Here is a 27,051-nt window from a genome sequence, read left to right as displayed (position 1 = left end):
TGATCAGTTGACCCATTAGCTATCTGCTGTTTTCTTTCCAGTTCTGTCCTCTGTTTAGCCCTTCAATTTTTTTAGTTGTCTTGCTTTTTCTTCCTCCTTATTTCCACCATTCTCCCCTGCCTTTTCCTATGCATAAAGGTGCTTGATGCTCTTGTGCCTTAGCCTGATGGTCAGAATGAGTGGATATCTCTTTCTGTTTAGCTCTTATTAACCTGTCATACAGTGATTCTAGTTTTCCACAATTTTGATAAATGTCGAAGTTGTGAGATTTTGTGTTTTTTTTGTTGACTGTTGAATTCATACCTAATCTGAGAGGTTAGAGCAGATATCTGAATATTAAGCAATACTATATAAAAATCAAGCATTCTAGGTTGATGGCTGCTATACTGTCCATTCTTAACCTATGTGATGTTTCTGGTTGTTATAAAGCATAGTCAAATTTGATTGTTGTAAACCACTTCATCTTCCATCCAACAGCTCAGCGAGTCTTTGCAAAGTTTACAGTCAATAGGGACCATTTTGTATGGGCATATCTGTTTTAGTTCAGAGATAAATTGAAAGCTAACTATTACCAGTTCCGTGCTGACTTACATTAGAAATTCAAAGGGCCCTTCTTTTGATTTATGATTGATTTATATACTTGGCAGTAATTCCAACATAAGTTTGTTTTTTGCCTTCTCCAAACTGTTAAACAGTTTCTTATCTGCAAAATCAAGTGTAAATTCATGAGAATGACAATTCTACTTCTATATTTAGAATGATTTCAGTGCAAAGGATTGAAACAAAAGTTTTCATTGGTTAAGCCTCATATTGATGAAAAATAAGATCTTAATATATGAAACATTCCTATTTCTTTTTAACAACGTATGGTCAGACAGAAAAGACAAAGTTAATCAGTGATAACAGAAGAGTGGGAAAAACAAACAAAAGACATTCTATTGTGAAGTGTGACATGCACAAAGGGAAGTTGGATTAAATAAATTATTAATAGATTTTGGTATGTATATTTTCTTAATTGAAGGAGAGATTTTTTTGACTGAAAGGAGAGACTTTGGAAAGGGAGGGTGGTTAGTAATGACAGAAGAGATAAAGGTAGAATTTCAATGTTTTCTGCTATGAAGCATTTATATGCAGCCTCTTAACTTGTTTATATTCAAAGAAAGGTATGACTATATAAATATGGATATAAATGGGAATATATGCTTGCTTGCATGTACTTACAGAAAAATAATTAGTAGGCAGATCTGGTTATAGTCACAATACTATTATGCTTACTGACTTTATGGTAGATTTTTTATTTTAGTGGACAATGACCAATATCAGCTTTTAGGCTCATGCTATCATTATTCTGTTAATGTTCAGAATAATACAGTATTTTTAGATCACAGCTAGTCATTTGGGTAATATTGTGGATGGTTACTTGGCTGATGTTAATGGACCTGTTTTAAATGCTATGCATAGACATATTGTAGATGCCGTGGTGTACCACCCAAATCCTCTTCTTTAGGACTGAGACACTCATTTCCCTAGCTGCCTGTGGCATTGCCTGCAGATGGATCATAATCTCTCTGCAGGATTTGCCCTTGCCAAAGAGAACTGCCACTTCAGAGTTTATACTCCCCTAGTCTCAGGGACAACTCTGATGGGCCATCACAGCTGCTCCCTTGGGATTGTATTGTATTAAATTCATCTCTCCTCTTTGTCCCACTCTGCTTCCCGCTCTCATCCATGGTGTCCTCAGAGCACTCCCCACTAAAAGTCATGCAGGCAAATCTTAGAGTTTGTTTCCTGGGGAACCTGACCGATGGCAATATGTCATTCAGAGTAAAATTATAGATAATTATTGGCCTAATTTAGAGTGTGCTGCACTTTTTGGAGGTCACTGTATAATGTCTCTTTCTTCACTTTCCAGATTCTGAACCAAGTAAGAAATAGACATTAGGCTCAGAAGGTAGAAATCAAAATACTAATTTTATTATTGATACAATCAGAATCGGTTGTTGTGGATTGGATGTTCTGACAAATTCTGCTTCCTGATACTTCTTGGAATTGAGATTTTTGTTGTCCCCCTATCCCCCAAATTATAGATGTTCCTGTCTAGCAGGGGAGGGCTTACCCAGTACAACTCCTTAATAAATACCTAGGTTAGAATGTAGTCCTCTCTGGGCAGGCAGTCCTTAGAGAAAGAACCCAGAAGGGGTGGAGGTGAGCAGGCTCACTTCTTCCAAAGTCTTACCAATAAGGTAAAAAAAAAGGATGGGGAGGAAATGTTCCTTTAAAAAGGAATTATCACAAGTCCACGTCATTTTAGAATTCAGGTTATGTAAATACCCTAAAAAATGTATAATGTACTACTTATAAATATTATAATTAAGATAAAATAAAATATTTAAAATACATACAAACAACAGAGTATTGGCAGGTTTTTCTTCTGTTTCTTAAATGTGAATAATGTTATTAATGAATATCCCTTGTTCTGCAAGTTTGTGTATATTGCCCTTCAATATGATTATCATTTTGTACTTCCTCCATCAAAAGATTTTTATAACTATAGTTATTGATTATTCACTCTTTTATATATTCTGATGAATTTCAAATCCTGTAAGGAGAGGGATTATTTTTACCTTGTCCATCCTTGTCCATCCTTGTCCATCCTTGTCCATCCTTGTCCATCCTTGTCCAACCTAAAGCGGTACCTGACATGTAAAATGAATTACATTTTTGAATGAGTAAAAACATAAATGAATCCCTAATGATATGATCAAGCTCCTGAAATAATTTAAAACAAGCAAAGATTATTTTTCCCTGAATTTTGAATACCAAATATTGGATAATTAAGATAATTTATGGTATGTTAATGAGTTATGTTTGTTAAGAGTTAGCAAAAGCCTCTTATATCTGAGAATTTAAACTTTAGTTAACTTTCTAGCTCTTACCCTGGGAAACAGATGAAGGCAGTAATGCAGCTATGTTTCTAGAAAATAGATTATAGTAAATATGACTCCTGATCAGAGTCATTAAATTCCATTTCAATGGGAGAATTATAAATACTTGGAGTAAGCAAGAGCTCTTTGAATGAGGTGAGCTTTGTAACTGGCATGTCTGCTGTAGGGCCCTGGAAGCCATGCAGATGGGGATTGACTCTGGTGGAAAAGAAGGCTTCTAAGCCAAGTATGTCCCTCATCTGTCTGAGCTGTACTTTTGCATGAACTGCTGTTAAGACTTCCACTCAACAACTGATGCTGGTCTGTCGGCAAACTGTTGTTCCTGTTCTCATCTTTCTTGAGTAGACTGTTGCTGAGGATGCTTTGATGGCAGCCTGAGTCTGAAAGTTCAGTTGGCCCAGAAAGACTCCTTGGTGTCTTTGATTAACCAGAATTTCAAAATGCAGTATATTGGGATACTCAAAAGATAAAGGAGGAACACTTGCACAGACGTCATTGACAAGAATTTTTTAAAAACTTCTTTATTGAGATATAATTCACATACCAACACAATTCATCCATTTAAAGTGTACAATTCAATGAATTCTAGTATATTCAAAGACATGTGCAAACATCAGCACAGTTGTAGAATATTTTCATCACTTCAACAAGAAACCGCATACCCTTTTGCTACTATGTTCGTTCCTCTACACCTGTTTGTCCCCAGTCCCCTGGCAATTATGAATCTACTTTCTGTCTCTATAGATTACCCTATTCTAGTTTTTAATATAAATTGAAAGATATAATATGTGCTCTTTTATGATTGACTTCTTTTACATAGTATAATGTTTTCAAGGTTCATCCATGTTGTGATATGTATCAGTGCTATAGCCAAATAACATTCCATTGTAATGATATATCACATTCTGTTTATCCATTCATTGTTTGATGGATATTTGATTGTTTCTACCCTTTGGCTATGTTGCTATGAACATTTTTGTACAGATTTTTGTGTGGACATATGTTTTTATTTCTCTTAGCTGTATCTCTAGTAGGGAAATTGATGGGTCTATTGTAACTCTTTCTTTAATTGCTTGAGGAATTATCAGAGTGTTTTTCAAAGTGGCTGCTCCATTTCCTAACCCCATCAGCAGAATAGGAGAGTTCTGATTTCACTTTCTGAGCCAATATTTGTTATTTGATTTTGGTATCCTAGTAGGCCTGAAGTAGTATCACATTGTGATTTTGATTTGCATTTCCCTGATTACTAATGATGTTGAACATATTTTCATGTGCTTATTTGGCCATTTGTATGTCTTCCTTGGAGAAATGTTAACAAGAATTTTTGAGAGGACCTATATGAGAGAGAGTTTAATAAACTGCTCTTCAGTGAAGCTACATCTGTAATGATGAACTTTTACGTGCCAGTACCAAGAAAAGCTAGGGAAAGGGAAAAGGTGACATTTGAAAGGGTTTTGGAAAAGGGAGGCTAGGTCTTCTGTTAAAATTAGTGTAGAGTTGGCAGAAAATAAGTGGTGTGGGGAGTAAATTACAGAATCAGTGACAGAGTAACAGGTAGAGTGGAGTGGGCAGATGCAGAGCAAGGGCTTAATGAGGTGATGGCTCAAATCAGTCTCAAAGGGAGGAAGGGTATTTCTGTAATATTTATGCTAATTGAAGCTTTAAGATAAAACTCATACATGCAAGCTCAGAAACTTGCAGGGTTGTTGTGAGGATCAGATTAAATGACAACAAATATAAAAGTATTCTGCTCATGGCAGGTGCTCCATATATTAAGTTTTATTATTCAGGGTATAGTATTCTAGAACTTCAATACAATATCTACACCATTTAAATTTAGAACCTAGAAAATAAAGTATATCAATGATAATAAGTATAAAGCATTAATGAAATGATTACTTTGGATCTATGGCTGTTTTAAAAAATATTATAGTAATATATATTTTGGAAGGCATTTGTAAACAAGACAGTAAAGTTTTAGAGAAATACACACTTCTGCTATCCAAAGAAGAGAATCATAGAATCTTAATTTTAGTGGGAACCATAAAGACCATTAGTCTAACCACAAGTCTGAAACTTAAATTAATCACATTGGTGCTGGATATTTGAGGGGCCATTATAATTTGCAGGTGCTACTTATGGTATCGCACAGTTTTTCCATGGACAAATTTTATAGTAGTTTTGTTTACTATATTTTATGCTCATTAGTCTTTATGGGGTAAAAAGCATCCAGCTTTGATGTTATAGCATTATTTTATATAAAAACCAAATATGAAAAACTATTGATTGTTATTTGATGGGGGATTTATTCTGCTATGCCTAAAAATCTGTTATTCAAAACATTGCATATAAAATCATTTCTTCCTCATGTGGCTCAAATGTGAGTAATCACAGAAAGAGCTAACTCATCTGGATGCATTATATATGTAATGTTAGTTGAAAACAATAGTAAGTACTTGCTAAGATAATTAATATAGTGCATAATTATATGGCAACAGAACTGCAAATAGAAAGCATATTGCAGGTATGAATTTCTTGAGTTATTTTCTTGTTGCTATTCTGGCTCACTTTTAAGATTGCTCTTTAAATAGAATTTTTTAATGTAATAAAATTTGAAAGGCACAATTATTTAGAGTAATCCAATTTTGTTATTTTTCTTGATATGAAGTGAGTTAAAATCTTTGACAATGTGTTACTTTGTGAATTATTACATTTATATGCTATATTGTCTTACATTAAAATATTTTAACTACATGAAGTGTGCCTTTTTTCATTATTTTCACATTATTAAAACACTAAATATTGAGTCCATTATTGGACTTCTGACATTGATAATTTTTATTTAAATTGTCTATTAAACAGTAAACTGCATTTATGTTTATTTTATTGATGTAAAAGTGGTACATACTATTATATTATTTTTAGGCATAAACATAATTTTTGTCCATAGAAAAAAGTGATCACAACTATAAGTCTAATTACCATCTGTTACTACACAATTAACCCTCAACTATTTCACCCACTCCCCAACTTCCTTCCCCTGATGACCACCCATCTGTTCTCTGTTTTTATGAGTTTTATTTTGTTTTTTAGATTCCACATATAAGTGACATCATATGGCATTTGTCTGGTCTGACTTATTTCATTTAGCATTATACCCTCAGGTCCATAATGTCACAAATGATAAGATTTCCTCCTTCTGACACTGAGTAGTATTTGACATATATATATATATATATGCTGGATCTTCTTTATCTTCATCTATTGACGGACACGTAGGTTGTTTCCATATCTTGGCTATTGTAAATAATGCTGAAACGAATATAGGTCTTTTGTGGTTGCATACAAATTTTAGCGTTCTTAGTACTCATTCTGTGCATGTATCTTTTCAAATTAGTGTGTTCATTTTATTCAAACAAATACCTAGAAGTTAAATAGCTGGATCATATGTTAGTTCTATTTAAAAATTTTTAAGGATCCTCCATACTGTTTTCCATAGTGGCTGCTACAATTTAGATTACCACCAACAGTGTGTGAAGGTTCCCTTTTCTCCACATTATTGCCAACACTTGCTATTTCTTGTCTTTTTGATAATAGCCATTGTAATAGGTGTGAGGTGATATCTCATTGTGGTTTTTATTTGCATTTCCCTGATAATTAGTGATGTAGAACATCTTTTCATGTGCCTGTTGGCCATCTGTATGTCTTCTTTGGAAGAATGCCTGTTTAGATATTCTGCTCATTTTTTAATCAGATTTTTTTTTTTGCTATTGAGTTTTTTGAGTTATGTATTTTGAATATTAACTCTTTATTGAATATTTGATTTGCAAATAATTTCTACAATTTAGAAGATTGCCTTTTCATTTTGTTGATAGTTTCCTTTGCTATGCAGAAACTTTCTGGTTTGATGTCCTACTTATTTATTTTAGCTTTTGTTGCCTTTGCTTTTTGAGTCAGATCTAAAAATTCAACACTAAAACTAATGTCAAGGAGGTTACCACCTATGTTTTCTTCTAGGAGTTTTATGGTTTTAGGTCTTACTTCATGTCTTTAATCCATTTTGGTTAATTTTTGTGTATAGTGGAAGATAGTAGTCTAATTTTATTCTTTTGCATTTTACTAAAGAGAACATCTTTTTTCCATTGGATTTCTTTCCTCTGTTGTAAATTAACTAGCCATGAGTATGATACTTCCAGCTTTGTTGTTCTTTTCAAGGTTGCTTGGCTATTTGGGGTCTTTTGTGGTTGCATACAAATTTTAGGGTTCTTAGTACTAGTTCTAAGAACTAGTATGTTTGGATATTTAACAATATTTATTCTTGCAATCTATAAGCATAGTATATCTTTCCAGTTATCTTCATTTTGTGTGTGTGTGTGTGTCATCTTCAGTTTCTTTCATCAATGTGTTATAGTTTCAGAGTACATAGGTCTTTCACCTTGTTTGTTAAATTTATTCCTAGACATTTTTTTGGTGTAGTTATAAATGGGATTATAATTTCTCTTTCTGATAGCTTGTTATTAGTGTGTAGAAACACAACTTACTTCTGTAAGTTAATTTTATATCTGAGACTTTACTGAATTCATTTGTTATGACTGTTTGTTGGTAGAGTAAGGTTTTCTGTATATGTAGTGTCATGTAGTCTGCAAGTAGTGACAGTTTTACTTCTTCCTATTAAGTTTAGATGCTTTTTATTTATTTTTCTTCCTAATTGCTGTGGCTAGAAGTCCCAATATTATTTTGAATAGTAGTGGTGAGAGGCGCATCCTAGTCTTATTCCTGATCGTAGAAGAAAAGCTTTCAGTTTTCCACCATTGAGTATGATGTTAGTTGTGGGTTTCTTTTATGTGGCTTTTGTTATGTTGAAGTACTTTCCATCTAATACTCTCTTTGTTCAGGGTCTTTATCATAAATTGATTTTAAATTTTTTCAAATTTTTTCTGTATCTTTAAGGTTATCATATGATATTTATCCTCCATTTTGTTAATGTGGTGTATCACACTGACTGATGTTGAACCTCCTTGCATCCCTGCAATATATCCCACCTGATCATGCTGTATTATCCTTATAATGTATTGGTGCATTCTATTTGTTAGTATTTTGTTGAAGTTATTTGCATCTATGTTTATTAGTAATATTGACCTGTAATTTTTGTTATTATTATTTATAGTGTTTTTGTCTAGTTTTGATATCAGGGTTAATCTTATCTTGTAAAACTTTGGAAGTGCTCCCTTCTCAATTTTTTGGAATACTTTGAGAGGGATAGGTATAAATCTTTGACTGTTTGGTAAAATTCACCAGTGAAACCATCTGGTCCTTAAGGAATTTTTTGAGTACTGGTTCACTCTCCTTACTAGTAATCAGTTTATTCATATTTTCCATTTCTTCATGGTTCAGTCCTAGAAGATTGTATATTTCTTGGAACTTATCTAGTTCTTTTAGGTTGTCTAATATGTTGGCATGTAATTCTTCATAAGTCTGTTATGATCTTTTATGTTTTTGTGGTATTGGTTGTACTTTCTCTTTCATTTTTGATTTTATTTGAGCCTTCTTTTGTTGGTGAGTTTAGCTAGAGGTTTGTCAATGTTGCCTATCTTTTCAAAGAACCAACTCTTACTTTCGCTGATGTTTTCGATTGCTTTTTAGTCTCTTACTTATTTCCTTTGTGATCTGTGTTATTTCCTTCCTTCTACTAACTTTGGCTTTATTTCCTCTTCCTTTTCTAGTTGATTTAGGTATAAAGTTATATTGTTTATTTGAGTTTTTCTTGTTTTCTTGAAGTAGGCCTTTATAGCTAGGACCTCCCCCGCCACCTTTTAGAACTGCTTTGGTTTTGTGCCATAGATTTTGGAATGTTTATTTCCATTTTTATTTGTCTCAAAGTATTTTTTATTTTCTGTGATTTCTCCATTGATCCACTGGTTGCTCAGAAGTATATTCCTTAATCTCCATGTATTTGTGATTTTCCAGTTTTCTTGCAATTGATTTCTAGTTTCATACCACTGTGGTTGGGAAAGATTCCTGATTTGATTTCAATCCCCTTAAATTTATTGAGACTTATTTTGTGACCTAATGTATGATCTATCTTGGAGAATGTTCCATGTGCACTTGAGAAGAGTGTGTATTCTGTTGCTTCTACATGAAATGTTCTATATACATCTATTAAGCACATCTGGTCTAATGTGTCATTAAAGGCAGATTGTTCCTTATTGATTTTCTTTCTGGATAATCTATGCTTGTTGTAAGTGGGGGTATTATAAGCCCTTATTATTATATTTATGTCAGTTTCTTTAAAAACTATTAATATTTGCTTTATTAATTTTTAAGTATTTGCTTTATATATTTTGCTTATTATTTGTTTAACATATTAATACATAATTTTATATTATATATTGTATTATATATTAATATATACTTTATATATTTATGTGCTCCTATGTCGGTGCATAAATATTTACAATTTTATGTACTCTTCTTGGATTTACCTTTTATCCTTAGTGAGTAATGCCCTTCTTTGTGTTTTATTACAGTCTTTGATTTAAAGTCTATTTTGTCTGATATAAGTTTCACCACATCAGTTTTCTTTTCATTTCCATTTGCATGGAATATCTTTTTACATCTTTTCATTTTAAGTCTGTGTATGTCAGTAGATCTGAAGTGAGTATCTTATAGGCAACGTATAGATGGGTCTTATTTTTGTTTTTCTTATCCATTTAGTCAGTCTGTGTCTTCTGATTGGAGAATTTCTTCTATATACATTTAAAGTGATTATTGGTAGGTATGTGCTTATTGCCATTCTGTTAATTGTTTTCTGGCTGTTTTTGTAGTTCTTCTATTTTCCCCTCATCTTCTCTTGCTGTTTCTCTTGTGTTTTGATGACTTTTTTAGCATAATTTAAGATTCCTTTATTATTATAATTTGTACATCCAATATAGATTTTTGCTTCGAAGTAACCATGAAGTTCTCATATAACAGACTACATATATAGCAGTGTTTTTTAAAATGATAGCAACTTTAGTTTGAATGAATTCTAAAGACTCTACATTTTTACTCCCCACTGCATTTTATATTTTTGATGTCATATTTATGTCTTTTTTTTTAATCTTGTGTTTCTCTTAACTAATTGTAGGTACATTGGTTTTACTACTTCTTTCTTTTAACCATACTACTAGATTTTAAGTTGTTAATCTACTACATTTACTATGCATTTTCCTTTTCCAGTGAGATTTTTACTTTTATATGTTTTCTTCCTACTAGTGCCTTTTCAGTGTAAAGTTGTCCCTCTAACATTTCTTGTAAGACTGGTTTAGTGGTGATGAGCTCCTTTAGCTTTTGCTTGTCTGGAGTGTTCCTTATCTCTCCTTCAGTTCTGAATGAGAGTCTTGCTGGGTAAAGTATTTCTGGTTGGAAGTTTGTTTTATTTTCCTTTCAACACTTTGAATATATCTGCCATTCCTTTCTGGTCTGCAAAGTTTATCCTGAAAATCAGGTGATAGTCTTATGGGAGTTCTCTTGTAATGAGTTGCTTTTCTCTTGCTGATTTTAAGATTCTCTTTATTATTTGTTTTTGACATTTTAATTTTAATGTGTCTTGGTGTGGATCTCTTTGGGTTCATTTTAATTGGAAACTTTCTTTGCTTCCTAGACCTGTGTTTCCTTACCCAAGTTAGGGAAGTTTTCAGCTATTATTTGTTCATAAAGTTTTCTGCCCTTTCACATTCTCTCCTCCTTCTGGGATCCCTGTAATGGAAATGTTTTTCAGCTTGGTATTTATTGTCCCATATGTCCTTTAAGCAATCTTTACTTTTTAAAATTATGTTTTCTTTTCACTTTTCTGTTTTGGGTGAGTTCCATTGTCTTGTTTTCCAGGTCACTGATCTATTCTTCTGCTTCATATATTGTCTGCTGCTGATCCCCTCTAATGTATTTTTCAGTTGTTATTGTATTCTTCAGTTCAGTGACATCTGTTTGGTGCTTTTATTTTTCTATCTCCTTGTTCAAGTTCTCAGTGTGTTCATCTGTTCTCCCAAGTTCAGTGAGCATTTTTGTGACTGTTACTTTGAAGTGTTTGTCTGGAAAATTACTCTCTCAATTCATTAAGGGTTTTTCTGGGGTTTTTACCTTATCTTTTGTTTGGAACATATTTCTCAGTTTCCTCATTTGCTTTCCACTCTGTTTCTATGTATTGGATGAAACAACTGCCCCTCCCAGTCTTGAAGTGGCCTGGTGTAGGCAATGAAGCTTATTGTTCAACCTTGTCCTAGTTCTTCACTGTCTTTCAAACCTTTGTGATTGTTTAAGCAGCAAAATTTATTGGTGGCAGGTCCCAGCTTTGAGGTTGGGCCAAGCCCTGTTAGTGTTCCAAAGGAAGGGATCTCAGTCAGCATTCAGTTTTGGGTAGATTTGAAGCCGTGCCCTCAGGCAGCAGATTTTAAAGTATACAAATATATGCAGGTCTGTGGCACCACAGTCATAACCCCTGCTGGCCTCCATTCCAGATGATTTGGGGGTGTCCCCTTGGCCAGAGTTGCGAAAATTGAGGCTCCAGATGGGTGTATAAACTCTTTTCTGGGAGGTACTGGTGAACTGTGGTGAGGCCAAGGGAAAGCACAAAGCTGGTGTCCCCCAGCCCATGTTCCTTGAAAGCTCCCCATTAGCCTCTACAAGTGTGGTAAACCTGAAATCTGTATCTCAGGCTGAAGCTCTGGGACAAGTAAATAGGCCTTTATCACAGGAAGACTGAGGGCTGTTTTATTCTGCTCTCTGCTATGCCCTGGGCTTGGTACCCTGTCAAGAACTATCTTTCCAATTGTTTCAGTCCAGATGGCCCAGTAACAAAGGCCCCACTGGCCATCAGAACTAGACATTCAAAAGCCATTCCTGTGTGAACTGTGCACCCACCAGCTTCAGCGGGGCTGCAGTGGAGTCTATAGGCGTGGTTAGCCCACCAGCTGCAGTAGGACTGCATGGGAGTCTGGGAGTTGACAAGCTTGCGTACTGCCGCAGGATCCCCACAGTGCACTGGGTTAGGACAAGTTCAGTAGCTTCACTGGGACCATAGGAGAATGTGGGGATGGGACAAACCCACTCCTACTTATAAGGTATAGGAGCCCAAAAATGGCCTCTGCCAGTGCCAGTGCTAGCAAGGTGGAATGGGCACAAAAAATGGTACCCACCAGCACCTTCCCCACAGATCTCAGCATCACTGGCAGATACCTGAAGATTAGCTAAGGAATCCCCTTTGAGTATGGTCTAGACGCTGTTCAAACTGCTGCTTTTGTGCTAGGTCCTCAGATGAGTGAGTCTGTGTGCAAGGCTTTTAAGAGCAGACTTTCTGTTCCCCACAGCCTTTTGGGTCTCCTGGATGTAAGTCCCATTGGTTTTTACAGCCAGATGTTTTGGGGGCTCCTTTGTGTGGTGTAGATCCTAAAGGTTCAGGGTATGAAACCCTCACTCCTCATAGAAAAACTCCCTATTTATGAGATCCCTCCTGATTTTGGGTCACCACTCGAGGGTTGGGGTTTTTGGCAAGGCTGTCTCTACCTCTTCTACCTGTCTCTATGTGGCCTTTATCCTTTGTTTTGGAGGAACTCTTCAGTAAGTTTCCAGGTTCTTCTTAGAGGGAATTTCTACATATATAGCTGTAAATTTGGTGTGTCTGTGGGAAGAAGTAAGTTCAGGATCTTCCTACTGTACTGGCACCTATAAATGTTCTTCCAATAAGCTTTTTATTTATTTTTTTAATAATCATGGACACATATCCAGGTCCTTACTTATTTTTAGTATCTCTTTATGTGTCAAGGGGGGATAATAATATGTAAATGTTTGATTAATAAAACCTGCTGTTTCCATTAGATCTTTAGAGACAAGTTAAATCTAAGGTTTCTTCAAGTTCTACTTGAAGTTATACTTAAATAATTCAGGAAGAAGTGATAAACTTCAGTCACATGAATTTCACACTTCCAGGATTTGATTCCTATCTGGCTTGCAAGAGTAGTTTTTTATACCATTGATATTTTTGTACTAATTATGCAAATTCTATAGCTCTTTTTTAGACATGTTATGAACAGAACTGGATTTAAAATGTGATTCTGCTGTGAATTCCCCTGTTGAGATTTTTTTTCACCCTGTAAATATTTAGTTTTATCCTGTTTCTTCATGTATTAAGTGGAGACTTTTACTCAAATTCTGTTTTCTTTTCCAGTGTCTGCTATGTAAAATCACTGTCCTTTGCTTCTCTACTTTTCCAGGTGGTGTGAAGTTAAATTAAAAAAAAAAACTTACCTTGATTCTAACAGTAGTTGAAACCTTTGGCTAAATCATTTACAGATACATCTTTCTTCAATTTGCCTATAAAATTCAATGTTGATTCTATGGTAAAGCCTATTTTTAGGAAACAAATGTATAGCTAACACTATTTGTAAAGATAGATTCATCAGAAAAAAAAATTTGTTTTAAGAATGGAAGATATATTTGAATAATGTGGAAAAATTGAGAGATAGAGCTTGCCTTTTCCATTCTTGTTTAATGGATTAGGGTGTTCAAAGTTATGTATTGTTTATAAGTAAATTATTTTTATTTGCAAAGATTTTTACTAAGTAGATGTTTAATGGGCTATAGGATCTTCTCATAGATCCATGATAATTTGAGGAATTTATCTGTTTGGTGTAGTTAGTATTCCTTCTTTTTTATGTAGCTCCCAACTCAAGGGAGGTAATCTGATCTGTTATTGATTTTAGATATGGAATCATGCAGTATGTTCAAGGCAATGTATATGCAGAAACATGCTGGAAAAATAATCTGTAGAATTTTGTTTGGGTAAATAAATTTTGAGCACATGTTTTGATGATTTTAATTTAAAAAGTTTATTTTACTATAAAGCATAATTTTTCACTGTACATGTTTCTGCTATAACATGATACATGATTTCTGAAAAACCTCCCATTCTGGAAAATCACCCACCTAATGAGTCTTGAGGAAAAATTAGGGTTAGGGGAGGGTCAGGTCACTCATATCCTATAGCATTTTGTACTCAGAACATTAATAAAATTAGCTAATAATCCTAATAACACCACTAACACAGATACCTTGAAGTATGCCTACTTCTCTGTGATGTAGGTCCTGGTAGCAAATTATTTCTAACAGAGATAAGTTTCATGAAAATGAAAAAACTGAATCAAACTGTTTCCTCCTTTAGAAATGCATTGTTTTGAATCAGGAGGAGTGTCTACAGCATCTTTAACTGCACTCACTTTTTCCAGATAGCTTAACTTAATGGAATGCATGGCTGTTAAGGCCTTTAAAACAGTCAGTACTTGCACTAAGGGGAGGCATTTCTATAGATTTTCAGCTTCTTTCTTAAGATGTTCCTATATTGCTAAGGTTTTTGGCTTTAATTGTGACACAGCTTGCCTCTAGTTGCCTCAAAACAGTAAAAGGAAAACTAAAAATCAATAAAAATCCACAGTTATACCGATGTCATTCCCCTATTTACCAATTGAATATGAGGTAATTCACATCAAATACACCAGAACAAACCGTACTTGGGAAAGTATTCCCAGTTTGGGAGGGAAATGTGTTCTCAAAAGCAGGACCAAAGAAAAAAGAATTATACATACACATATATATGTAAATGCATATATAAACATATCTAATTATTAGTATGTATAAATTGTATATGTTACACATTAATATATATTATAATTACATGTAAGTTATATATGATTACATATTATATATAAAATATGCAAAATATAAAATTTACACACAATTATGTAACATAATTTATGTATAAAACTATATAATTATATAGTATGTATAATTCAAAATTCCATTAGCATATCATTTGATCATCCTGAAATGATTTTATAGTTGAAAGCTATCCAAGTCCCAGCCGTATTCAACAATCAGTGCAACCAATTAATTCAGAATTCCTAATGTTTCTTGTGTTCTACTGTAACTCAATTATTGTGTGTTCGTGTGTGTGTGTGTGTATATTTCTACCTCTATATTTATTTGCCTAGCAAATACAAGTGAAATAAGAGAACTCTTGTTAAGAAATTAGAGTTTTCAGTTTGTAATGCCAGGCTGTGGTTGCAATAAATATCTTGTTTGATGTTGCAGCTGGACAGTCAATGAAAGTTAACACCATATGCAGACATTCCAGCATTTTTTCTTTTTTCCATACTTAGGAAGTAACATAGGTCTAAATTATGTGTGAATGCCTTTGATCTGGACTTCAGGATACATAAGAAGGCATGGCTATGCCAACCTGATCATTAATATTTATTTCTGTATAGCCAGGGTTTGGGATGATCACAGTAGTTAGACTTCTGAAGCACTAACACTACCGTAAAGCATATCCTTTTTCTAACTAAACTAAAGCTTATTCTTGGTGCCATCCATTCCACAATACTATAAAATATCAACCCTCTTTACTTTGATTAATGATACATTGTCAGAATGATAAATTCTTCTAGAGTGTAATTTGAAAGATAATATCATTCTAGGAAGAAAAAAGTTCAGGTGAGAATTTAGAGTAGTTACCAGATGAAATCTGACTATCACACAGTGTAGTGAAGGATGTGGGGGAATCTGGAAATACTGGCAGTAAATCACATTCTTTGGCTTTAGTTTAAAATTCTATCCTACAGTGAGATATATGATTTACTATGTGCTCTGAAGGCTGTTTGTGTTTGATTTTTAAACTTTTTAGCATGTCGAGAAGTTGCACAGATAATTTTATTCATTTTCAGTCCCCTCTATATCCTGTTGCTATCTATCAGTACTATTATATGTGAGTTTTCATATTTAGAAGAAGAAAATAAAATTATCTTTCAGTTTTAAAATTTTAAACTATTAATAGATGTGGCATAGTGTTATGATACTTACTATGCATTATTAGCTTTAAATATTTTATAACAGCCTTCACATTCTTGTTCATTATTATTACTTAGGATGATTGTTCTGTTATTTAGTGAAAGATAGTATGTTTTGTGACTGCAAACCTAGATGTATTCTTCTAAGCAGAAATAAAAAGATTATAGGGATATAAACCAAAGTCTTAATAGTGATAACCCCTGTGAATTACTGTTCATGAATTGGAAGGACATTCTATTTCTTACTTATAAATATACTGGCATTATGATTTATTTTTACTGGGTTTCTGAAATTAATAAAAATGTTGCTAATTTAACGGTAGGCCCTTGTTACTGTTTCTCAGAGGCAATGCTCTTGAATATTTTGGGCAGGTATTTTTCTTTCTGAGATGTACCATTCCTCACATTTCAGAATATCCATTAAACCTGTTTAACAACCTTTAAATAGTAATAATTCTCTCCAATGATTGTGAAAATTCAAAACACCTCCCCACATTTTCAAACCTCCTTGCCCTGACTGGGAAGCTCTGATCCTTGTATTAGTTAAGTCTCTTTATGCTAGCTTGAGCAAAAAAGATTTTTTCTTGTTGCTAAAAGCCTCACAGATGTCTCACTGTATGGAAGTAGGGATGATAAAGCTGACTCCTAGGACTGGAAATTGAAAAGTTGTTGAGAGCCTAGGCAGACTCCTTCCATTTTCAACTTTGTTTTTATTCTATATGTCTACTTTATTTCTTTCTTGTAATTAGCAAATTATGAATTTACATACTAGATGATCAGTGATAGAATAAAATTGAGTTCAAATCTAAATTCTCATGAGCTCATCCTTGACTAGGTGTTCACTTGTCCAATGAATTATGGCCTAGAGGGCAGACATATATTGAATAATTGTGCCTCCCATGGTAGGGCTTGTGGGGATGAGCACTGCTGTGTGTCAGGGAGAAATTACCCTAGAAGGGAACATTGCTGGGTATTCACTATTCACCCTAAAATAAGTTTCTGCTGTGGTCAGCCATAGTGACGTGGGAAGCTACTTTTCTATTGATTTGTTTTTTAGTCCAAACTCATTTTACTGAGGTTTAATTTACATACTATGAAATTCTCATTGTAACTATAATTCAATGACTTTCTAAAGTAAATCTATAGACTTCTGCAACAATCACCACAATTGAATTTTACAACATTGGCCATCACACCAAAAATTTCCCACTGCTTTTTAAAAATCAACTCTTGCTTGCTCTTCCAGCCCCAGGCAACCACTGGTCTGCTTTCTGTCATTATAGATTTATCTTTTCTAGAAAAGAGAAGCTCAAAAAGCTATTGTTAGTTGAGGACAAAAACAGCTTCTCAGAGACATTAAACAATTTGCCCTCATGAACTACTATTTTATAATACCACTGAATATATATTGGAACTGGAAAATTTGACATGGGCCTAAAGTGATAAAATAGAATTGTAATAAGAAAGCTAGCCTTTCTAAGTAGAGGGAAGAAAACTTTGACAAGACATAGAAATAATGTATTTATACATGCTATTAATGAGAAACACCTTTTTTAAGACTTTTTTCTTTTTTTCCCCGCTGAAACAGTATATCTAGTTAGAGGTAGTTTCCAAATATGAGGGCATATGTTAGGACAATGTTTGCTGCAGTAAAAGAAAAGCCCCCAAATCTCAGTAGTTTAAAACAATAAAAGTTTCACACAACCATAATGCAAACAAAGAAAAGTAACTGGAACTAGGGCTTGCCCTGTCTTGCTGCTCTGAGGAACGTTGCCACAGCAACTCCGTGCAAGGCCCAGGCCAGCCTTGAGGGGGATGAGAGACACATGGCCCACTCATGGCCCTCACCCTAGCCAACAGCCAGACAGCTGCCAAGCACCAAGAGCCACTTAGCTGACCAGTAGCTAACCAGGAACCCACGAGGTAGCTGAGCCAAGACCGGTGATAGAACTGCCCAGTTGAAGCCAGCCCAAATTTTTGACCGCTGGAATCTTAAGTTAAATAAATAGCTGTTGCTTTAGGCGTGGTTCATTATTCAGCAAAAGCTAACAAAAACAGCTAATAAATAAGAACATGTTAAAACTCACAAGCAGCAAATTTAAACAGAACATCATTTTTACTCATCAAATTGACAAAAATGAAGACATGATAAGTTTGGTTCAGTGGCCCTCTTAAAGACATGGAAATAATGCATGCCACAGCAGATCACAGAAAGAGAGTCAGTCATTCATAGCTTTTGAGTTTTAAATTCGGAGGCCCTCATCTAAGCCATGACTATTAACCATCCATCCTAACTGAGATAAAAACACCTCACCAGGCAAGAAGAGAGAGCATAATGCACTTGAGTAGTAGAGTCCAATGGTATCTCTGAAAGGTAAAATGTAACTTAAAATACATATGTGGAGTGTTTACCAGCAGGCTGGCTGGTTTTGTGAGTGAATCTGTAGTCATGGATTCCCCTAAAAGACCCAGCTGATATCCTGGGGGAGCTGTGGATCCCTGCCATCCCTCCCCACCTGCACCCAGGCTGCCACTGAACAGTCCTGCATGGAAACCTCATGACATTCCTACAGAATGTTGTTCCACAAGAAGCAGCCAGATGCTTTGGGCAAGTTCACAGAATTTTCTAAAAAATGCTTAGTAAAGAAGAAAATCACCATGTATGCTAAGGGGAGAGGAAGACTTGAAGATATGACAAAAGTATACAAGAATAGCCTCCTGCAACCTTGTTTCATTCTGCCCATCACCCAGAAAGGGAGAACATCTCGGAGATGTTGCAAAAGAATTGGGAGAATGTTAGCAATAGACTTAGATACTGAGACTGGTGGTTTCCATTGGGGAGGAGCTGGGGTGGTGGGTGACATAGGTGAAGGAGATGAAGAGGCACAAAATCTCAGTCATAATATAAATTAGTCACAGGGATGGAAGTACAGCATAGAGAAGATAGTCAATGGTTCTGTAACATCTTCCTGTGTTGATAGATAGTAACTGCACTAGTTGGGACGAGGATTTAATTATGTAGATAACTGTTAAATCACTATGTTGTATACTTGAAACTAATACTATATTGCATATCAACTATACCTCAATAAAATAAAAATTTTTAAATAAAAAAAGCAAAAAAAACAATAAAAGTTTATTTTTTACTCACCTAAGAGTTCAACATGGATGTTCTTCAGCTGTCTCTCTAACACAGTGATTTGGGGATTTGTGTCTATGCACTACTATCTTTGATATGTTACTTCCAAGGTCACTGTACATCTTCTTATCAAGCTTGCTGAACAGCAAAAGGAGTAGAAAGTTCTTACTACCTCACCACTAGAGGTAAAACTCATTACTAAGTCTCGCATTCTATTCAGCTGTCACAGAGCTCCACCCAGATTCAAGGAGAGTGACTACCTAGGTGAAGAGATGTGTGTAGCAATTAGTTGTCAATTCTTCTCTGAAGTGAGTATGGGAGATTGGGTCTGGAAAACAGGAAGTAGTGAATCATTAAAATGTATGTGACATATTTTTCACATACCTAGGAACTTTTAAGTATTGTAAAAAGCATTAGTACTGTAATTAATTTCTAATCTTAATGATTTGATACATTTTGCACCTCTTAGTTAAAAAAGATAGATGGCTGAAGTGTGTTCTATAATTGTACTCTTCTAGAATACTTTATTTTTGCTCACCCCCCAACCCCATATAAATGGAAGAGGAAGTGAGTTAAAGGAGAATTTCTGTTCCTCCCTGCAACTTGCTAGTGCTTGGCCAAACATGAAAATAAACAAGCAAAGTAAATAAAAACAAAAACTAAACGACCAAATTCCTGTGTAGGCAAGTATATATGGAATTATGGATTTTTTAAAGGCAGAAACAATATTCATATCTATTAGAGATAAAATTTAATATATTTAAAGTTTCAGGAAATCAAAAGTAAAACACTTTTTCTGTGTTACTATAATTAAGTAAGGAAAAGATATTAGGCTAGAAGAAGGAAGAGTTTAGTTCTAATTCCGACCCCAACATTTTGCATCTGTTGGCTTTGACCTAATCTTTATGAACTTGGGTTTCCTTACCTACATAATGGGGATCATAATATCTGCTTACTTTGTTTGCATGATTGTTTTAAGAATAAGAAAAATAAAGTAGAGCTGAACCTTGAACAACAAGAGGGTTAGGGGTACTGACCCTATTTGCAGTCAAAGCTTCACATATAAATTTTGACTCCACAAAAACCTTAACTACTATTAGTCTACTATTGACTGGACACCTTTTGGATAACATGAACAGTCAATTAACATATTTTGTATTTTATATATATCATATATTATATTCTTATAATAAAGTAAGTTAGAGAAAAGGAAATGTTTTTTAAATTGTCACAAATCTCCAAAAATTTTTCTAATATATTTATTGAAAAATATCTGTGTATAAGTGGACCTGCACAGTTCAAAGTCATGTTGTTCAAAGGGTCAAGTATACACATATATACTCTTACAATTGAGAAAAGTAATATTTAAATGTAATATCTTCTAGGAAAGAAAACTCCCATTTATTGACATTTTTTATACCAAATTAATAAAACTTTAAGATATTCACATATAGCATCCCATTTTGTTAGTTATCCATGATGTTTATTTTTTTGGCAATAAATTTAACTTAAGAATAAAACCATTTCTTTTTCATTCTTTGGTCATTTCAAAATCTCCTAATATGCCACCTAAAAATGTTATAACAATTACTGGAACACTGATAGCAAGATTCCTTTTTTGACAGGAATAGTCTTTGTTCTGTGTTACTTAAATAAACATATATATTTGAATAATAATTCTATCTTGATAATTTAATATAAAATTAATACTATTGTTTTTGGTATATTTTAAGATGAAAAATGAAAACTAGATATTTTAACTCCTTTGAAATAAACAGACTTTTATTTTAGGGAATTTAAAATCAGGCTTAGATTGGATTAATCTGTTTAAAAAGTATTTGTTTAAAGTACAGATATTTCTGGAAGAATGAAACATTACCATTGGCTTGAATTTTCTTTACAAATAAGGACTACATAGGTCTCTATACATTTTTTGATGGTAATTGGGAAAATTAGGAAAAGAAACTAGAGGTTTGTTTACAGACAGCAATGTATGTGCATAGTCACATTATTAATCTTTTTATAGATAATTTATTAATTCATTGTGAAATAGCACTAGTTAATTTGATGTTCACTGATTTATTCCAGAATGAAATTGCAATGAATCTTAACAGATTTACAAAAGGTCATAAATGGAAAGTTTCAGTGAAATCTTAGGTACTTAAATAGGTAACTAGATGAAAACTTAAATATAAGGATATTTTCATGGGACACAAATAATTATTATGTCTAAAATAATTATTTCTGATCCTTGCTGAAGTTTTCCTGTTTTGAGGATATTGGTTAAGAAGTGAGACCTATTGCTTGTCTCCCTAATGCCAGGTTCTCAGAGAGTCTTTGAGGGGCCTGCATCTTCCTGGAGGTTGTTTGGTTTGAGCTCAGATGGGATCCAGAATCCTGCTGAGTCCTCGGGGCAGACAGGGTAGTGACCAACTGGAGACCCCTCAAAGAACAGAGCCCTCAAGAATTGCCTGTTCTTTTTCAGCCACACTACAAATGGAAAGGTTTTTTGAATTCCTTTTCTCAATCATTAATTTTAATTCTACAGTTCTTCCTCTCCTCTCCCCATATTTTTACCATATGCTATTTGCCAGGCTTTGCAGTAACCATATCAAAAATGTTAAAAGACATGATTTTTTCTTCTGTAAGCTTGTATGGAATGATGGGATGGAAAGATGCCAAAGGGTGATGTAGTATCAGTATTGTTTGGGCTGGAGAAATATATAGGGTTCAGAGAGCGTAGAGAGGATGGGCATTTCACACAGCTGGGGAGGAGGGCAGGGAAAGGTTCCTAAACCTGGGGAGTAACATGGGATGAATCTAGAAGTACAAGTCTGCCAGGCAAAGAAGACAGTAGAGGAGGGAGAGGACTTCCAGGTAAGTGAAACTCAGGAGCAAAGCACAACATGAGAAACAACTTGGAGTTTATTAGAACTACAAGTAGAGGCACTTCCTTATGTACACTTTGAATAGTTAATACTTTATAAAGAAGTCTTATCACTAAGGAATACTCATTACTGCTTATTCAGACTTCTGGATTAGCTCTATTTAGTTCTTTAGCCGTCATGTGCAAAAAATAACCCATCTGTCTATCTGGGGTTGGCATAGTGGAAAGTCTATGAGTCATTAGAATTATGCACACCTGGGGTCATTTCCCAGCTCTGCCACCCACTCACCATGTGACCAAGGACAAGTTACCTAAACCCTCAGAGCTTTCTTTCCTTTATCCCTAAAACAGTGATAAAATAGTTATGCTTTAGAGTGACTTGAGGATTCAATGATGTGTTCTTGTGATACTTAGGATGGTATGAGCCCAAACTAGCCCCTGCATAGATGGCAGCTGTCATTATTATATTGGTTAATGTAAATGTCAATTTGTGTTTTTAAATATCAAATAAAATACTGAATTTCAGTAGTCATAGAAAAATGAAAGTAGATTTAATGTGCCCAAATTACTTAGGCTGAATATTAGGCTTTTCACTCATATTTTGTTCCTTTTATATAGACAAAACCTCAAATATTATCCAATGTGTTGGATGTTGCCCATCAGTTTATAAAGGAAGTTACTCCAGATGAACTCAAAGAGGAGATTCATTCTACAAAAGAAATTAGTAAAAGTCAGCATAAACCCAAATCTCTTCTGCAGGGGCGCAACTCTGAGGTAAGCTGAGGAAAATATAGTAGGCATTTTCTGCCACACAGGATCATGGAGACTGTTATCTACATACTTAACTAGAGCTATCAAGTTTTGCAGATTATTTTACCACATTGTTGTTTAATATGAATTTTTATTAATAAAAAACATTTTGACTTAAAAATTCTTTTAAAGGGATTGCTTTAATTCCACTAAGTACTAATTTTATTTGATGAATAATCTCTTGACTATGTTGCTTTCTGGACATTTTCTACCCTGTCAAGGAATGAATATTTGGGAGAACCATTAAAAAAAAAACAAACCACAATGCAGTATAACAACTTTATATAAAGAAGGATTTCAGATAAGCTAAAAATACAAAACCTTGCCAAGTGTTTAAGGTGATGGGCAATTTCACAGTTTTTTAAAATTGGATTTATACCAAATTCTGGTAGTTGTTCAGATTGACTACTTATCCCATGATGTGCTAGGTAATGCTTTCACCAGCTCGTCTATATATAGATTTGCAGTTTTGATCCTTTAGCAGGAAATAATTTCCTTAAATTTTGATCTATGTAATAGCCCTCATTCTTTCAGACACCACTTACTATTTCACTGTAGTTCAGAAATAGTGAGTAATTGGCCAGAGTCACATAGCTTATTCCTTGGAGACAGAGTCAATCCTGAACTTCAGTTTGTTGCATCCCAAACCCATACTCATAGGGCATGAAATATACTCTATGCTAGTAGGACCTCTTTGCAACAAGGAACTGTGCTTTAATTGTCCAGGGAAGGCAGGATATTCACTAGATTTCACTTTCTAATAGACTTACCAAGGGTGTTTGTGAGGAATCACTGAATGAGTTATGGCCTCATCATTATAATAATAATGTGCCAGACACTGTCCTACATATTGTACATGCATTACCTCTTTTCATCCTTTCTTAATTCTTTTTTTTCAGATGAGAAGATAATGATGAAAAACGGTTTTTATAAATTTCCCAAAATAAAATTGATAGTGGAACTTAGATTTGAACCCAGACCTTAGGATTCCAAACTGCTTGCTTTTAACCACTACACAGAGGCTGTGGTTTTAGGGGTTTCTACTTTCTGCCTGTGATTTTATCTGATTTATTCTATCAAGAAAAATAGTGATAATACCTAACATTTATTAAATACCTATTCTAGGCATTGTGTCTAATCCTTTCATTGCCTTACCTTATCCAATAATCACAAAAAACATATGTGTTTTGCGTTGTTATTATGCCATTTAATGGGTGAGAAAGAGAGGTAACTAGCTCCACTAGTAGGCTGTAGAGCTTACTCCTTCACCTATGCTCTGAAATCCCTACAGTAAATGCTGCTTCTTGTCCCCGAAAGTAACTGTGCATGCTGTATGGATTCTCCATCTTTTGTCTTAACTGAAAAACCATTAATTTAGTGGTGTCATCCAGAAGTAAACATTAGAATCAATTGGAGAAATGATAAAGAAACACGTATAACCTAGTTCAGCAGCTCTGTGGGTAGGTACAGACAAGTGTGGTTTTAACAACTGCTCAGTGAGTCTGGTGAACGTTCCCAGCTGGCCGTCACTGCTGTCGCCCTCAGGTGTGCACCTGTGTGCAGTGCACATGCTGGAGAGCCAGCCAGCCCGTACACAGGGTTCTCCTTTGTGCCTAAGAGCAGTGGCTCTCCAGTTGTAGTAAGCATCAGAAGCAGTGGGTGAGTTTGTTAAAAATGTACATTCCTGGTCTGCTACTGAATTTTTTTTTTTTGGCATCTAGGTTAGGTTCTAGGAATCTGATTTTTAATTAGCATACCAGGCAATTAGAATGCCTGGAAGATTCTAAATAGTGCTAAAGCCTGCTCTCTGTCTTAGGGCTTTTCTCATGGATTCCTTGAGATAAGCCAATGGATATTCTTAGAAAGGGGTGCAGTTCATGAAAGAGCTTTCATTTTAGAGACAAAAATGTGGGTTTGAAATACTGATCCTGGTTTTCTTTCAACTTTGTAACATCAAGCAATTAATTTTGCATTCTTGACCCTCTGTTTCCATTTCTGGAAAGTGGGACTATTAAGACATATTTTGCAAGGATATCACGAGGCATAGAGAGTAATGGATGTACAGCCCTTAACTCCATGTGTTCCTTCAAATTTCCTAGCCTTATTGGAATTGGACAGGGTCATGTTAGCCCCTGGGTGAAAGTGTCATGTAACAGTTCTGGGTTGCAACATTTAAGAGCTGATATACAATCCTCTTCCTTCTGCCTATCTTGCCACTGCTGTAGAAGCCAAGTACTCCAAAGGCATAGCTATAAAATGCAAATGTCTTATATCTCTGATTCATTATTTGGAAGGGAGCTGCCCTGGAGAGCTGCTAGAATCACTGCATACTAAAACCACTTTCTGTTAAGCAGTGAATTTCCAGTGCTCCTTCATTAGTGCAACACACACACACACTCTCACAGATTATTTACTAGATACTTGTAAATACCTTCCCACATACTTCTAAAACTCAATATTTTCAAACTAAATTCATCTCTCCAGAATCTATAGATATTACCATTGGTGGCATCCTGTCTTCTGACCTTCCAAGTTAGCCAAAACAGTTATTTTCTATAGTCCTTCCTCTTCCTCCTCTGCATATCCAGTTACCATATCTCCTGTAGTTTACTGTCTAAAAACTCTCTTGAATATTTGGCCACTTCTGTCCTATTGCTAGTCCAAATATTTAAATTAACTTTTTCTCTAAGTGCAATAGATTTATAAAGTAGAAAGCACATTTCATTCCCCTTCCAGAAATGAATAATAATTCCAGTGTTATATGTATATATTTATCTAATATGTTGCATACTTTTCTCTAATACTTTTCTCTACTATGAAGACATGCTTTTTACACTTAACAATGCAGTTTTAATATCCATATAAATACATTCTACAACCTTCTCGTTCTGTATAACAGTTGAAAAATATTACATTTATTAGATATAAAATGATTTTTAAAAATTATTTTCCACTCATCAACATTTACACTGTTCTGCTCTTTGCCACTACATATTATAGTATAAAGAGTAATTTTGATAATTTGGTTTTGCATATATGTAAGTATAGCCATATGATAAAATCCTGAAATTCCTAGTGAAGAGGGTCATGCATTTGTAATGTTGATATCAACAATTGGCTGTAACATTTTAATTGGTTTCCTTGCATCTACATTCACTATATTTTCTAATTTTTCTCTCTCTCCCCTACTACTATGTAGGGCACTTCAATGACTTTGTATTTCCAGTATGTTTAAATCTAATTTTCTCCATATGGCAGGCAGGATCCTTCGTGATCTACCCCTGTGTGTCTTTCTACCCTTTGTAGTTTCTCATCTCTCTTTTTGCTAAAGCACACAAACTACTTACAGTTCCATGACACTGTGCTGTTTCATTTGACTCCATGTCTTAGCACATATAGAATTTCCTCTCTGTGGAATACTTTTCCTACCAGTTTGTGTCCTTAGGATTCTTACTAATCTGTGTGAAGTAACCTGCTCCTTACCCCCTTTCTACCATAGACTTACTAACCTGTGTCTCTCTGGCCTCCAGCTGGCACAGTGTCTGCAGGTTCCCTGATGCATTTTGTTTACACTAAATTTTTTTTACACATACTTAATGATCTTCTCTCAGCTGTACTCTTAACAATCTGCTTCTTTATTTATAATTAAGAGCTGAACACATAGGATTTTATGCTTGTATCCAGAAGACACACAATAGAGTTTGGCAGTCTGATCTGATCAGTGTATGCAGTCCTCATCTGATAATTCAGCACTGGTGTGGAATTTATTTTACCTTAGTTTTCTAATTTGGCTGTTTTCTCTGATTCACCTTTATTTTTTACCGTGTGGTCACAGTGTATCAGTATTTTGTAGTAAATCCACCCTTTCCTCCCATGATTACACTGAGAAGCATGCAATGTTTCATACACATTAATTAATTGGCTTATTCATTCAACAAACTTTTAATGAGTATCTACTTTGTGCCACGTGGTGCTCTTGGCACTGAGGAAAAAGATAAAATCTCTGATCTTATTACACTCTAATGGGGAGAGACAGGCAATAAATAAACATGTAGAGTAAACTCACATGGAGATAAATTATTGGCAGAAAAATAAAGCAGATAAGGGCTTAGAGGGAAAGAAAAGGACTCTACTTTTATGGCCCATCAGTAGTGTCACCACCTACTCTCTGAGTAGATGACTTTTGAGCAAAGAACAAATGAAATGAGTGGAATGGCTGTGTGAAGATATGGAGAAAGACCTTATTCCAGGCACTGGGTAAAACTAGTGCAAGGCCCTCAAATGGGAATGTGATTGATTGGTTCTCAGAACTGTGAGAATATAAATTTGGCCTGAGTAGGATGAATGAAGGGGAAAATTGAAGGGAGTGAAGGACAAAGCAGGGAAGTAGGGCTC

The 27,051-nt window shown here is 34.6% G+C and overlaps 1 protein-coding gene across 3 annotated transcripts in view; it reads left to right on the top strand.

Moving 5' to 3' along the window:
- ZBBX (zinc finger B-box domain containing) overlaps positions 1–27,051 on the top strand; it is a 118,043-nt gene that overhangs the window by 32,375 nt on the left and 58,617 nt on the right. For all 3 annotated transcript variants that reach the window (XM_036898377.2, XM_036898378.2, XM_057499799.1), the window contains one exon: positions 22,465–22,620. In XM_036898377.2, the coding sequence (XP_036754272.2) occupies positions 22,465–22,620 (156 nt within the window). The remainder of the gene's footprint in view (positions 1–22,464; positions 22,621–27,051) is intronic.

This window comes from Manis pentadactyla, chromosome 1, assembly GCF_030020395.1.
Source record: "Manis pentadactyla isolate mManPen7 chromosome 1, mManPen7.hap1, whole genome shotgun sequence".
NCBI lineage: Eukaryota > Metazoa > Chordata > Mammalia > Pholidota > Manidae > Manis > Manis pentadactyla.
This window is presented reverse-complemented; position numbering and strand designations above follow the sequence as displayed.